The 13,695-nt window shown below is 46.2% G+C and overlaps 2 protein-coding genes across 2 annotated transcripts in view; one reads left to right on the top strand and one right to left on the bottom strand.

The window, feature by feature from the left end:
* LOC127912814 (uncharacterized) overlaps positions 1-1,475 on the bottom strand; it is a 3,371-nt gene extending 1,896 nt beyond the window's left edge. Inside the window, exon 1 of the mRNA XM_052483091.1 lies at positions 1-1,475. This exon is cut by the window's left edge and continues 1,787 nt beyond it. Coding sequence (XP_052339051.1) covers positions 1-1,475 — 1,475 coding nt within the window.
* The window catches only part of LOC118360443 (RNA-binding protein 38-like), a 21,440-nt gene extending 8,746 nt beyond the window's left edge, over positions 1-12,694 (top strand). The window contains exons 3-4 of the mRNA XM_052483092.1: positions 3,787-3,841; positions 9,464-12,694. Coding sequence (XP_052339052.1) covers positions 3,787-3,841; positions 9,464-9,818 — 410 coding nt within the window. The 3' untranslated portion in view covers positions 9,819-12,694. The remainder of the gene's footprint in view (positions 1-3,786; positions 3,842-9,463) is intronic.
* The last annotated feature ends 1,001 nt before the right edge of the window (positions 12,695-13,695 follow it).

Genomic DNA, 13,695 nt, shown 5'->3' with positions numbered 1-13,695 from the left:
ACCACCAGCCTGTTAACCACCAGCTTGTTAACCACCAGCTTGTTGACCACCAGCCTGTTAACCACCAGCCTGTTAACCACCAGCTTGTTAACCACCAGCTTGTTAACCACCAGCCTGTTAACCACCAGCCTGTTAACCACCAGCTTGTTAACCACCAGCCTGTTAACCACCAGCTTGTTAACCACCAGCTTGTTAACCACCAGCTTGTTAACCACCAGCTTGTTAACCACCAGCCTACCAACCACCAGCTTGTTGACCACCAGCCTGTTAACCACCAGCTTGTTAACCACCAGCTTGTTAACCACCAGCCTACCAACCACCAGCCTGTTAACCACCAGCCTGTTAACCACCAGCTTGTTAACCACCAGCTTGTTAACCACCAGCTTGTTAACCACCAGCTTGTTAACCACCAGCTTGTTAACCACCAGCTTGTTAACCACCAGCCTGTTAACCACCAGCTTGTTAACCACCAGCTTGTTAACCACCAGCCTACCAACCACCAGCTTGTTAACCATCAGCCTGTTAACCACCAGCTTGTTAACCACCAGCTTGTTAACCACCAGCCTACCAACCACCAGCTTGTTAACCACCAGCTTGTTAACCACCAGCCTACCAACCACCAGCTTGTTAACCACCAGCCTGTTAACCACCAGCCTACCAACCACCAGCTTGTTAACCACCAGCCTGTTAACCACCAGCCTACCAACCACCAGCTTGTTAACCACCAGCCTGTTAACCACCAGCTTGTTAACCACCAGCTTGTTAACCACCAGCCTACCAACCACCAGCTTGTTAACCACCAGCTTGTTAACCACCAGCTTGTTAACCACCAGCCTGTTAACCACCAGCCTGTTAACCACCAGCTTGTTAACCACCAGCTTGTTAACCACCAGCCTGTTAACCACCAGCTTGTTAACCACCAGCTTGTTAACCACCAGCCTGTTAACCACCAGCTTGTTAACCACCAGCTTGTTAACCACCAGCTTGTTAACCACCAGCCTGTTAACCACCAGCTTGTTAACCACCAGCCTGTTAACCACCAGCTTGTTAACCACCAGCCTGTTAACCACCAGCTTGTTAACCACCAGCCTGTTAACCACCAGCCTGTTAACCACCAGCTTGTTAACCACCAGCCTGTTAACCACCAGCTTGTTAACCACCAGCTTGTTAACCACCAGCCTGTTAACCACCAGCCTGTTAACCACCAGCTTGTTAACCACCAGCTTGTTAACCACCAGCCTGTTAACCACCAGCTTGTTAACCACCAGCCTGTTAACCACCAGCCTGTTAACCACCAGCTTGTTAACCACCAGCCTGTTAACCACCAGCCTGTTAACCACCAGCTTGTTAACCACCAGCTTGTTAACCACCAGCCTGTTAACCACCAGCTTGTTAACCACCAGCTTGTTAACCACCAGCTTGTTAACCACCAGCCTGTTAACCACCAGCCTGTTAACCACCAGCCTGTTAACCATTAGCCTGTTAACCACCAGCCTGTTAACCATTAGCCTGTTAACCACCAGCCTGTTAACCATTAGCCTGTTAACCACCAGCCTGTTAACCATTAGCCTGTTAACCACCAGCCTGTTAACCATTAGCATGTTAACCACCAGCCTGTTAACCATTAGCCTGTTGATCATTAGCCTGTTGATCAACAGGCTGTCACCAGGCTGTTAATCACCAGGCTGTTAATCACCAGCCTGTTAATCACCAGCCTGTTAATCACCAGCCTGTTAACCACCAGCCTGTTAACCACCAGCCTGTTAACCACCAGGCTGTTAATCACCAGCTTGTTAACCACCAGCTTGTTAACCACCAGCTTGTTAACCACCAGCCTGTTAACCACCAGCTTGTTAACCACCAGCTTGTTAACCACCAGCTTGTTAACCACCAGCCTACCAACCACCAGCTTGTTAACCACCAGCTTGTTAACCACCAGCTTGTTAACCACCAGCTTGTTAACCACCAGCTTGTTAACCACCAGCTTGTTAACCACCAGCCTACCAACCACCAGCTTGTTAACCATCAGCCTGTTAACCACCAGCTTGTTAACCACCAGCCTGTTAACCACCAGCTTGTTAACCACCAGCTTGTTAACCACCAGCTTGTTAACCACCAGCCTACCAACCACCAGCCTACCAACCACCAGCTTGTTAACCACCAGCTTGTTAACCACCAGCCTACCAACCACCAGCTTGTTAACCACCAGCCTGTTAACCACCAGCCTACCAACCACCAGCTTGTTAACCACCAGCCTGTTAACCACCAGCTTGTTAACCACCAGCCTACCAACCACCAGCTTGTTAACCACCAGCTTGTTAACCACCAGCCTACCAACCACCAGCTTGTTAACCACCAGCCTGTTAACCACCAGCCTACCAACCACCAGCTTGTTAACCACCAGCCTGTTAACCACCAGCCTGTTAACCATTAGCCTGTTAACCACCAGCCTACCAACCACCAGCTTGTTAACCACCAGCTTGTTAACCACCAGCCTGTTAACCACCAGCCTGTTAACCACCAGCTTGTTAACCACCAGCTTGTTAACCACCAGCTTGTTAACCACCAGCTTGTTAACCACCAGCCTGTTAACCATTAGCCTGTTAACCACCAGCCTGTTAACCATTAGCATGTTAACCACCAGCCTGTTAACCATTAGCCTGTTAACCACCAGCCTGTTAACCATTAGCCTGTTAACCACCAGCCTGTTAACCATTAGCATGTTAACCACCAGCCTGTTAACCATTAGCCTGTTGATCACCAGGCTGTTGATCACCAGGCTGTTAACCACCAGCCTGTTAACCATTAGCATGTTAACCACCAGCCTGTTAACCACCAGCCTGTTAACCACCAGCCTGTTAACCACCAGCCTGTTAACCACCAGCCTCTTTTTCCCATTGACTCCACACACTCACTCTCCTCTCAGCCTGTGGAGAAAATACAGGGATGAAATCTAGTACACCATGACAGGATGTCATTTTTAGATGTAGCATATGTATGAATGACGCACAGCAGTATACTGTACCTCTGTTGGGGTGTTGTTGCTATGTTACACTCCAAACATGCAGTTGATGAGTTGTCAGAGCATGGTATTTTGGTATTTTGTGTGAGATGAGAGAGTCTGTGTGTGGGTGTGTGTGGGGGTGATCATGAGAGGGGGGAGAAATAACAGCAGATCTGAGGGGGGTCTGTGTGTGTCTGTGTAAGAGTTAAAGGCACATTAAGTGTTTGTGAGAGGAAAAAGGAGTTTGAAGGTAGTGAGATATTGAGAGGAAGGGAGAGCGCAATACAAGGAAGGAAGGAAAGAGAGATGAGTCTCCTATCTTCACATTCATGGTGAACTCAGGGGTCAACGAGGTCGTGTGTGTGTGTGTGTGTGTGTGTGTGTGTGTGTGTGTGTGTGTGTGTGTGTGTGTGTGTGTGTGTGTGTGTGTGTGTGTGTGTGTGTGTGTGTGTGTGTGTGTGTGTGTGTGTGTGTGTGTGTGTGTGTGTGTGTGTGTGTGTGGTTTCTCGTCAGTGTCCCCGTAGATTCTCGGTTTCGCTTATTTAAACAGTGCCATAGTCTGTTCAGCTCACCAAGGGAGGGAAAGACGGAGGGACAGAGAGATGAAAAGTAAATGAGTGGTAGGATCTCTTCCTCCAGGCACCCTGTCCCTTATGCAAGCTCTGTATGTCTGTCTGTCCTGGTCTGATTTCCGTCTTGTCCTCTCAGATGATGTCCCTCACTGCTGTTTTTATATAGTATCTGATGGTCTCTGACCCTGCTGGGTTCTCTCTGCCACACAGGTTTCTCCATCGGTGTGCAGCAGGTCCATCCCGCCCTGATCCAGAGGCAGTATGGGTAAGAAGGAACCACTCTCTCCGTCTCTGTCGGCCTCTTCCCCTAATCTCTTCCTTTCATCTTTTCCTCTTGCCAATCTGTCTGTCTAGTTGTGTGTTCGGCACATGTTGTAACTGACAGTCCCAGTGGTCTCATAGAGTCGGAGAATGACCCCTCAGCCAGCTGTGCTACCATCAGTTACAAGAGAACACAACTCAGTGAGAATATCCAGACACTGGCTTGCTTCACTTAACTGGCGGGCCTGCTGCTGTTTCCTAACATGGATACATTTGGACATGGGGATATTCTTAGCCTGCTTATGGCTCTCTTTCTCTCCCTCCCCCTCTATCTTTCTTTCCTTCTCTCTATCTCTTTCCTCCCCCTCTGTATCTTTCCTTCTCTCTCTCTCTTTCCTCCCCACTCGGTATCTTTCCTTCTCTCTCTCTCTTTCCTCCTCCTCTGTATCTTTCCTTCTCTCTCTCTCTCTCTCTCTTTCCTCAACCCTCTGTATCTTTCCTTCTCTTTCCTCCCCTCTATCTCTTCCTCTCTCTCTCTCCTCTCTCTCTCTCTCTCTCTCTCTCTCTCTCTCTCTCTCTCTCTCTCTCTTTCCTCAACCCTCTGTATCTTTCCTTCTCTTTCCTCCCCCTCTGTATCTCTCCTCTCTCTCTCTTTCCTCCCCCTCTATCTTTCCTTCTCTCTCTCTCTTTCCTCCCCACTCTGTATCTTTCCTTCTCTCTCTCTCTTTCCTCCCCACTCTGTATCTTTCCTTCTCTTTCCCCCCCTCTGTATCCTTCCTTCTCCCCCGCTCTGTATCCTTCCTTCTCTCTCTCTCTTCCCCCCCCTCTGTATCTTTCCTTCTCTTTCCTCCCCCTCTGTATCCTTCCTTCTCTCTCTCTCTTTCCTCCCCACTCTGTATCTTTCCTTCTCTCTCTCTCTTTCCTCTCCACTCTGTATCTTTCCTTCTCTTTCCCCGCCTCTGTATCCTTCCTTCTCTTTCCCCCCCGCTCTGTATCCTTCCTTCTCTCTCTCTCTTTTCCCCCTGTATCTTTCCTTCTATTTCCCCCCTCTGTATCCTTCCTTCTCTCCCCCCCCCCCGCTCTGTATCCTTCCTTCTCTCTCTCTCTCTCTCTCTCCCCCCCCTCTGTATCTTTCCTTCTCTCTCTCCCTCTTTCCTCAACCCTCTGTATCTTTCCTTCTCTCTCTCTTTCCTCAACCCTCTGTATCTTTCCTTCTCTTTCCTCCCCCTCTGTATCCTTCCTTCTCTCTCTCTTTCCTCCCCACTCTGTATCCTTCCTTCTCTCTCTCTCTTTCCTCCCCACTCTGTATCTTTCCTTCTCTTCCCCCCCCTATGTATCCTTCCTTCTCTTCCTCCCCCCCCGCTCTGTATCCTTCCTTCTCTCTCTATCCCCCCCCCCCTCTGTATCTTTCCTTCTCTTTCTTCCCCCTCTGTATCCTTCCTTCTCTCTCTCTTTCCTCCCCACTCTATCTTTTCTTCCTTCTCTCTCTCTCTTTCTTCAACCCTCTGTATTTTTCCTTCTCTTTCCTCCCCCTCTGTATCTTCTGTTTCCTCCCCCTCTGTATCCTTCCTTCTCTCTCTCTCTTTCCTCCCCACTCTGTATCTTTCCTTCTCTCTCTCTCTTTCTCTTTCCTCAACCCTCTGTATCTTTCCTTCTCTTTCCTCCCCCTCTGTATCCTTCCTTCTCTCTCTCTTTCCTCAACCCTCTGTATCTTTCCTTCTCTTTCCTCCCCCTCTGTATCCTTCCTTCTCTCTCTCTTTCCTCAACCCTCTGTATCTTTCCTTCTCTCTCTCTCTTTCCTCCCCATCTGTATCCTTCCTTCTCTCTCTCTCTTTCCTCCCCCTCTGTATCCTTCCGTCTCTCGCTCTCTTTCCTCCCCCTCTGTATCCTTCCTTCATTTCTCTCGCTCTCTTTCTCCTGTCTTCTTTCTCTCTCTCTCCCCCCTCTATCTTTCCTTCATCTTCACCTTCATCTCACTCTCTCTCAGCCATGGTTGACCTACACAGGTCGATGAGCTACTAGTCAAACCATTACAACACCTCCTTACACACACACTTCCAGGGAACGAGTGTGTTGTGAAAACAGGCTGAGTAGAGAAGTGAGGGTTTGGCCTGTGAGTCAGAGTGTGATAGATGGGTGAACAGTCTCAGTGGCATGGGATGTGCGTGTGCTTGTTTGTGTGTCTGTGGGAAAGAGCACTGTTGACACTTAAAACCGTTTCAGTCAACTCACTCATACTGGTAAGTGGCAGGCTAGTTCTGGATATTCGGTACCAAAGTTATTACAGTGATCTACAATGAGTGGACAAAACATTAGGAGCACCTTACTAATGTTTTGTTGCACACCATTTTGCCCTCAGAACAGCCTGAATTCATCGGGGCATGGACTCTACAAGGTGTCGAAAGCGTTCCACGGGGATGTTGGCCCATGTTGACTCCAAAGGTTCCTTACACTTCTGTCAAATTGGCTGGTGTCCTTTGAGTGGTCGACCATTCTTGATACACATGGAAAACTGTTGAGTGTGGAAAAACTCAGCAGCGTTGCAGTTCTTGGTACAAATCGGTGTGCCTGGCACCTACTACCATACCCCTTTCAAAGGCACTTACATCTTTTGTCTTGCTTAAAAATCCCTCTTTAACTTGCCTCCTCCCCTTCGTCTACACTGATTGAATTGGATTTAACAGGTGACATCAATAAGGGATCATAGCGTTCACCTGGTCAGTCTATGTCATGGAAAGAGCTTTTGTGCATGTTTTGTACACTCAGTGTACTTCACAACTAACTTAGTGTGACCCAGAAATAAAACATCTCTCTGGCATTTGTTTGGTCAGAAGGGAGATGACCAGAGCTGTCCATGGTTTCTGATGAGTGCTATACTATATTAGGCTAAATGATCCTTTCCTATTCTGTGAGGCCAGTCTGATTGGGGTGTGTGTTCTGTGGGAGCAGGGATTGTGATAGGCCCTTCAAACCCCCATGGCTCGCAGGGCTATTAATATTGCAGCCGCTGGCTTTCAATTATTGAATGATATATTGAGTGGTAAGGGAATTGAGGCTGACCCAAATGAGCCTGTGAATGAATTATGGTGGGCTGATTGAATGTCTCCTTCAGAGAACCAATGGACAATTAAAGCACAAGTGCACCCTCTCTTCTACTGGGTTTGATCATGATAAAGTCGCTGTCTGTCTGCCACAGCAAGGACTTTTCTTCATCTTTTGCGGAAGTCACTTGGTATGGGGTGGATTGATCTATCTTCAAGAAGTCTTGACTACTCTGTCAAAACACACATGGACCCCCCCACCCCCCCAAAAACACCCAAACTCATTATTTTGGCGGTAAGTAAGCACCATTGCCTCAGAGCTAATAGAGTCGGGCTCCTTCTGTGGGGAGCTCCGCCTCTCCTCTCTGGCCCGGGGTTCAAATATGTCTGTCTGTCTGTCTGTCTGTCTGTCTGTCTGTCTGTCTGTCAAGGGCAAATAACAAAGATAAACAGACCTTCTGTCCCCAGCCCTGGTGTATTTACATGGATGTTTAAGAGGAGAGGGGACTCATGCCTAATGGTAGGAGTGGCTGTGAAGAGGTGTGTGTGAATGCAAGTGTGGGGGGTGTCAGAATGTGGTCCAGTGGCTGCCTGTAGGACCCAGAGTTGGCAAGGCAGCCGCTGAGGCACCATCTGGTCCAGCTAGCTGGCAGGGCAGACGCCAGGCAGGGCGCTGACAGAGAAGTGAGATTTGGCACTTTATTCAAATTCTGTTCTTTTTTTGAAGGAGGAGAGGAAGGAGGAGGCCGGGCGGGTGCAGTGTGGTGGGGTGTGTTTCCTGTTGAAACACAGAGACAGGGTGGGGTTTGAGGGGAGGAGGGGGGGATTATAGGGCTCAGTCACTGCAAACACACATCTGGGAAGGCAGGCAGGATTTGAGGGCTGGTGTGTGTGTGTCCATGTGTGAAGTTGTGTTGTCCTTTGCTGAAGTGGCAGTGTTACGGTGTCAGCATGCTTCAGTTCGGCTGGCAGCTAGCCAAAGTCGACGAGGCGAACCGAACGAGTGTGCCCGCATACTCCCTTAAAATGCATTCGCTTGAAAAATTAGAAAAAGCAGAAATAGTGCTGTTTGTCCGCTTCAAGACACTGGAGCAGTATACACTTCCTCAAAATAGCCAGAATTAATCTAAGATAACTCAAGACATCTGTCATTAATTTTGACCTTTTTGCAGAAGAGATTTGACATCTAATGTTTGGTGAAGTATTATCCCCCCCCCCCCCTCTCAAGAAAATTACATCAGAACGAGTTGCATGTTTCGTTGAATGACGGCAAAGTCTTCATGGAAGACTCCCTACTGTTAACCAATCACCGACGAAGGGGTGTAGACTTCGGCTACCGACTTTGGCTTGCCTCTAGAAAAAGTTTTGTGTGCCCGAACAACCGGAAAAACCCTCACCGAAGGTGATAATATATGCACAACACCTTCCGAACTGTCTCGGCTGGGAAGCATGCGGTCGCCTTTAGAATGGCCTCTCCTGTAAAACAGCATACCATCCAAACTGAGCCTCTCCTGTAAAACAGCATACCATCCAAACTGAGCCTCTCTTGTAAAACAGCATACCATCCAAACTGAGCCTCTCTTGTAAAACAGCATACCATCCAAACTGAGCCTCTCCTGTAAAACAGCATACCATCCAAACTGAGCCTCTCTTGTAAAACAGCATACCATCCAAACTGAGCCTCTCTTGTAAAAACAGCATACCATCCAAACTGAGCCTCTCTTGTAAAACAGCATACCATCCAAACTGAGCCTCTCTTGTAAAACAGCATACCATCCAAACTGAGCCTCTCCTGTAAAACAGCATACCATCCAAACTGAGCCTCTCTTGTAAAACAGCATACCATCCAAACTGAGCCTCTCTTGTAAAACAGCATACCATCCAAACTGAGCCTCTCTTGTAAAACAGCATACCATCCAAACTGAGCCTCTCTCTCTCTCCCCTCCTCCCTCCTTTATTATTGGCAGTCTCCTCATTCCCCTACATTTCCCTCCTTTACGTTCTCTTTGTTGCCTGTATTCTACCCTCTATATCCTCTGGAGTCGTTCCTCCCCCCCGGTCTCTTCTCTCGACCTATTGAGCATTGGGGTGAAGTCCTTTTCCCTCAGGTGTTATTTTCTGCTTCCCAGGGACGTAATTAGACAAAGCTCTCCACTAAAATAGCCAATTATAAAAACCCAGTTGTTACAATCCCCCTGATGAAAGGGATTGACATTCAGAGACATTTGATCACGTGCCCATCTCACATTCTACGGTAATTATTTGACAAGGATCCTGATCTACACATTGTGTGTGCTTGACGTAAATCTTTACATACAGTATTCGGGTAATACTATGCTAAAGCTAGCACTATTCAAAAGCTGAATGTTCCATGCCATATGTCAGTCATTCACTGGGCGTACTGGGTACTGTGTGTCCCCTGTAATTACAGTGGTGTGGTACATCATCTGTAGGTACTCTAGTGTACGTGCCTCTTTCTCCACGATGGCTGAGCCGTATGTGTGTCCTCAGGCCTGTGTATACATTCCTAATGTATAACCCCGCATGCTGTACACTTGTATCTATAATGTTCTCTGTCTCTTCAGATTGGCCCAGCAGTATGTGTACCCCCAGGCCTTCCTCCAGCCCAGCCTGTTGCTCCAGTCCCACCTCAGCCCCTCTCAGGCCTCCCTCTCCTCCCCGTATCTGGACTATAGCTCAGCCTATGCCCCCTACACCTCCACCCCCTCCACTGGCCTGGAGCACTACCCCTACGCCCCCTCGCCCTCCGCTAGCTACCTCCGCTACAGCTACTCCCCCGCCACACCAGGCCCTACCATGTCTGCCCCCCCCACCCCTCCCACACCCATCCACCTCTCCCTCAACCCCCTCGCTGGCCTCTCTGCCCCCCCTGCAGCCTACCTCCAATATCCCCTCCACCACCCCGACCGTATGCAGTGAGGGGGGCCTGGGCTATGGAGGTGAGGGTAATCAGAGGGGACACATGACAACAACGTATGCAGACTTGGAACAAAGAGGATTATTGCACTATGACCTGTGACATCATCAGGGCGAGACTCCCGACAACCAAGGAGAGAGTGGGGTCAGATTCCAAAGGGCTTTGTGAAAACAAAGAAAAACAAAACACACTGAGATTTCTTCCTGTTTTTCTACTAGGGTTATTATCCATTATTTTTATCGTAGTTGTTACTATACTACTATTGCTGTTGTCGCCAATGTTTATATGAATGTTTGACGAGCTCTCCTTGTGTCCGATGCCAAACTGAGCAGTGATGGAGTCAATGGAACATGAGAACACAAGAAGAGGAGAATGAATCATTCGAGAACCTACCACCTTCCACTCCTTACCCGCAGAGACCACCCACCCTCGTATACAAATAGTCAGGGAGATGGTCAACCATGGTTTGCCAGTGCTGTGATAAGGTATTGTGTAAAGCAATGAATGTGAAGAATGTATCAGCACTGTGTTAGCTAGCAAGCCAGCCAGGTTTAGATAAATGATTCTATAAATTTGTCAAATTAGCTGCCAATATGCCAACATTCCATTCAAAAAATTCTGTGAATTCACAGCCATACACTGGCACATATCAGTTAATGGGACTTAGACACATTGTAAATGCAACAAGTACTGATATTGTATCACATAATAGCACTCACAGCTTTCTGTTTACATATATTTCAGATGCTATTTTAATGCCCCCTCTAGTAATTTAGTAAGATTTACAATACCTTCAGAAAGTACTCATACCCCTGCTCTTATTCCACATTTTGTTGTGTTACAGCCTGAATTAAAAAATGATTCAATATTTTTTCTTTCTCACCCATCTACACACAACTGCTCATAATGACAAAGTGAAAACGTGTTTTTAGAAAGTTTAGCACATTTTTTGAAAAGAAAAGAAAATATCTAATTTACATAAGTATTCACATCCCTGAGTCAATACTTTGTAGAAACACCTTTGGCAGCGATTACAGCTGTGAGTCTTTCTGGGTAAGTCTCTAAGAGCTTTGTACACCTGGATTGGACAATATTTGACCATTTTATTATTTTCAAAAGTCTTCATGCTCTGTCAAATTGGTTGTTGATCATTGCTAGACATCCATTTTCAGGTCTTGCCATATCTTTTCAAGTAGATTGAAGTCAAAACTGTAACTCAGCCACTCAGGAACATTCGCTGTCTTTTTGGTTAGCAACTCCAGTTTAGATGTGGCCTTGTGTCTTAAGTTATTGTCCTGCTGAAAGGTGAATTAATCTCCCAATGTCTGGTGGAAAGCAGACTGAACCAGGATTTTGCCTATGCTTAGCTCCATTTGTTTAAATCCTGAAAAACTCCACAGTCCTTCATGATTACAAGCATACCCATAACATGATGCAGCCACCACTATGCTTGAAAAGATGTAGAGTGGTACTTAGCAATGTGTTGTATTCGATTTGCCCCAAACGTAACACTTTGTATTCAGGACATAAAATGAATTGCTTTGACACGTGTTTTACAGTATTACTTTAGTGCCTTGTTGGCAAACAGGATGCATGTTTTGGAATATTTTTTTATTCTCTACAGGCTTCCTTCTTTTGACTCTATGTCAATTGGGTACTATTGTGGAGTAACTGTAATGTTGTTGATCCATCCTCAGTTTTCTCCGATCACAAACTCTATAATCACAAACTCACCCTTGGCCTCATGGTGAAATCCCTGAGCGGTTTCCTTCTTCTCCAGCAACTGAGTTATCTTTGTAATGACTGCATGTATTTATACATCTTCCAAAGTGTGATTAATAACTTAACCATGCTAAAAGGGATATTCAAAAAATACCTCCCTGGTGTTTGTGGTTGACTCTGTGTTTGAACTTCACTACTCAACTGAGAAAATGTTAAAAAAACATAAGTTTGACATTATCCCCATATGGTGTGTAAGGCCAGTGACAAATTCTCAATTGAATCCTTTTTTAAATTCAGGCTGTAACTCAACAAAATGTGGGGAAAAGTCCAAGGGAATACTTTCTGAAGGCACTGTATATGGGCAGCATCCTCTTCTGGACATTCTTCGGGAATACCTTTCTGTACGTGGCCTTATCACCTCTGTACATTCTATTCTCTACTTCAGAATTTTGTTCTATGTCCATTTTTACAAGATTCATACCTCCAGTGGAAAATGTTTATGCACTCTCTGTCGTCTCTGCTCTATTCCCATTTTCCATGCCCTCCATATTTGTGAGTAAATTATTGCAGATTGAGATAATCACAATTTCACTGAATATGCCATTATTATTATTCTAATGGAGTATGGGATGAATATGTATAAGGTAGACAACACTGTAGCATATGCTTTTTATATAATTGTTACCCTAAGATATTCACGTCAAAGCAGATTTTAGTAAAGTATCTATTTCCATATTCATCATCATTAGAGACCTGCAGCAGCTGGGGTAACTGACTATCTCAGTATTTTTTAAGATGCAGAAAACAATACAGGCGAATGTAGGCTGTACTATTTGGTATTGGAATAGTAACGTGATGTTATAACAATACAATAGTTGTCTATCAGGGAAGGGGGGTGATTCAGTAGTTGTCTGTGTGTGTTGAGGCAGTGAGTACGCGTGAGTGTGCCAGTGTATGAATGTGTTTTTGTTAGCTTCAGTGTCAGTCCCCATTGTGAGAGTCAGAGTTGTGCCATTGTCTCTGGGCCGGCTGCAGTTTAGGGTACAGAGCTGCAACAGGAGTCTCTGTCGACATAACCACCTTATTCACATGTATGATGAAGCCATACAACCACAAGAAAATATGCATAATAAAAATAATTTGTAATTAAACAAAATGTCATGATTTTTTTTTTTTTTTTTTTTGAAAACCAAGATGTCATGACGGGTGCATTAAGTGTTGGTCTACATGCTCTGGTTAATTCACAGATGATGTTTTTGCTCGTGTGTGGACACTGGAGGTCTGGAGTGTTTGGGTGGCTTACCATTACCATCTGTGCTGGACATCTGTGTTGAGTGTGTGTGTGGTGGTAGTGGGAGTATCAGTTTTGAAGAAGACATTTCAAGAAAATATTCAAAGTGAAGAAAGACATACACTTGGATTACACCCAGACTTCATTTCTACGCCAACTCCTTCGATTCTTCCCTTTATTCAACCAGAAAAGAATTCTGTTGTATCTGGGGTAAAACGCTGTCTTATCGATGTGGGAAACACCTACAGCCTTAACCCTCCATACTCCAGTACACAGACAGTATTGCTCAAACACCGGAGGCTGGTGAGAGCTGGAACAAAGTCAACTGGAATAGTCTCATGGCCATACTTAGTCATCATCATCACACACACAAACAGACTTATTGGGACACAGAAACTGGCTAAAATAAACACACCCCATCTGTTTTTGATCAGTGCTGAATACCGAGAGGAGACAGAGAGGAAGCCAGTTCAGACTAACAAAATGCACCTACTGATGGTGCCCTGGTTGGTACAGCATCGAAACAAATGCACTCTTTCAGATCCAGAGAAACACTCGAGGGACACAGAGAAGCTGTAGCCGGCAGGCGCTAAAAACAATCGCTCACTCCTCTCTGTCCCCATGGGGGAAACTGTGTTGCTATTGTTGTATTCTCATAATGGTCTGGACATGTTTATAGTTAGCTCCTTCCCACAGGGCACACACTGGTCGAATCAACGTGGTTTCCCACGTCCTTTCAAGGAAATGACATTGAATCGATGTCTGTGACTAGTGAGGTCATAGAACACAGGGAGAGACGGGGGGGGGGAACAGAATTAAGGAAAGAAAAATAAGAGGGAAAAAATGAACACAGCTTTGATATAACT

The sequence above is a fragment of the Oncorhynchus keta genome, chromosome 28 (genome assembly GCF_023373465.1).
Source record: "Oncorhynchus keta strain PuntledgeMale-10-30-2019 chromosome 28, Oket_V2, whole genome shotgun sequence".
Classification (NCBI taxonomy): domain Eukaryota; kingdom Metazoa; phylum Chordata; class Actinopteri; order Salmoniformes; family Salmonidae; genus Oncorhynchus; species Oncorhynchus keta.
The sequence above is the reverse complement of the archived record's forward strand: the minus strand, read 5'-3'. Positions and strand labels throughout refer to the sequence as shown.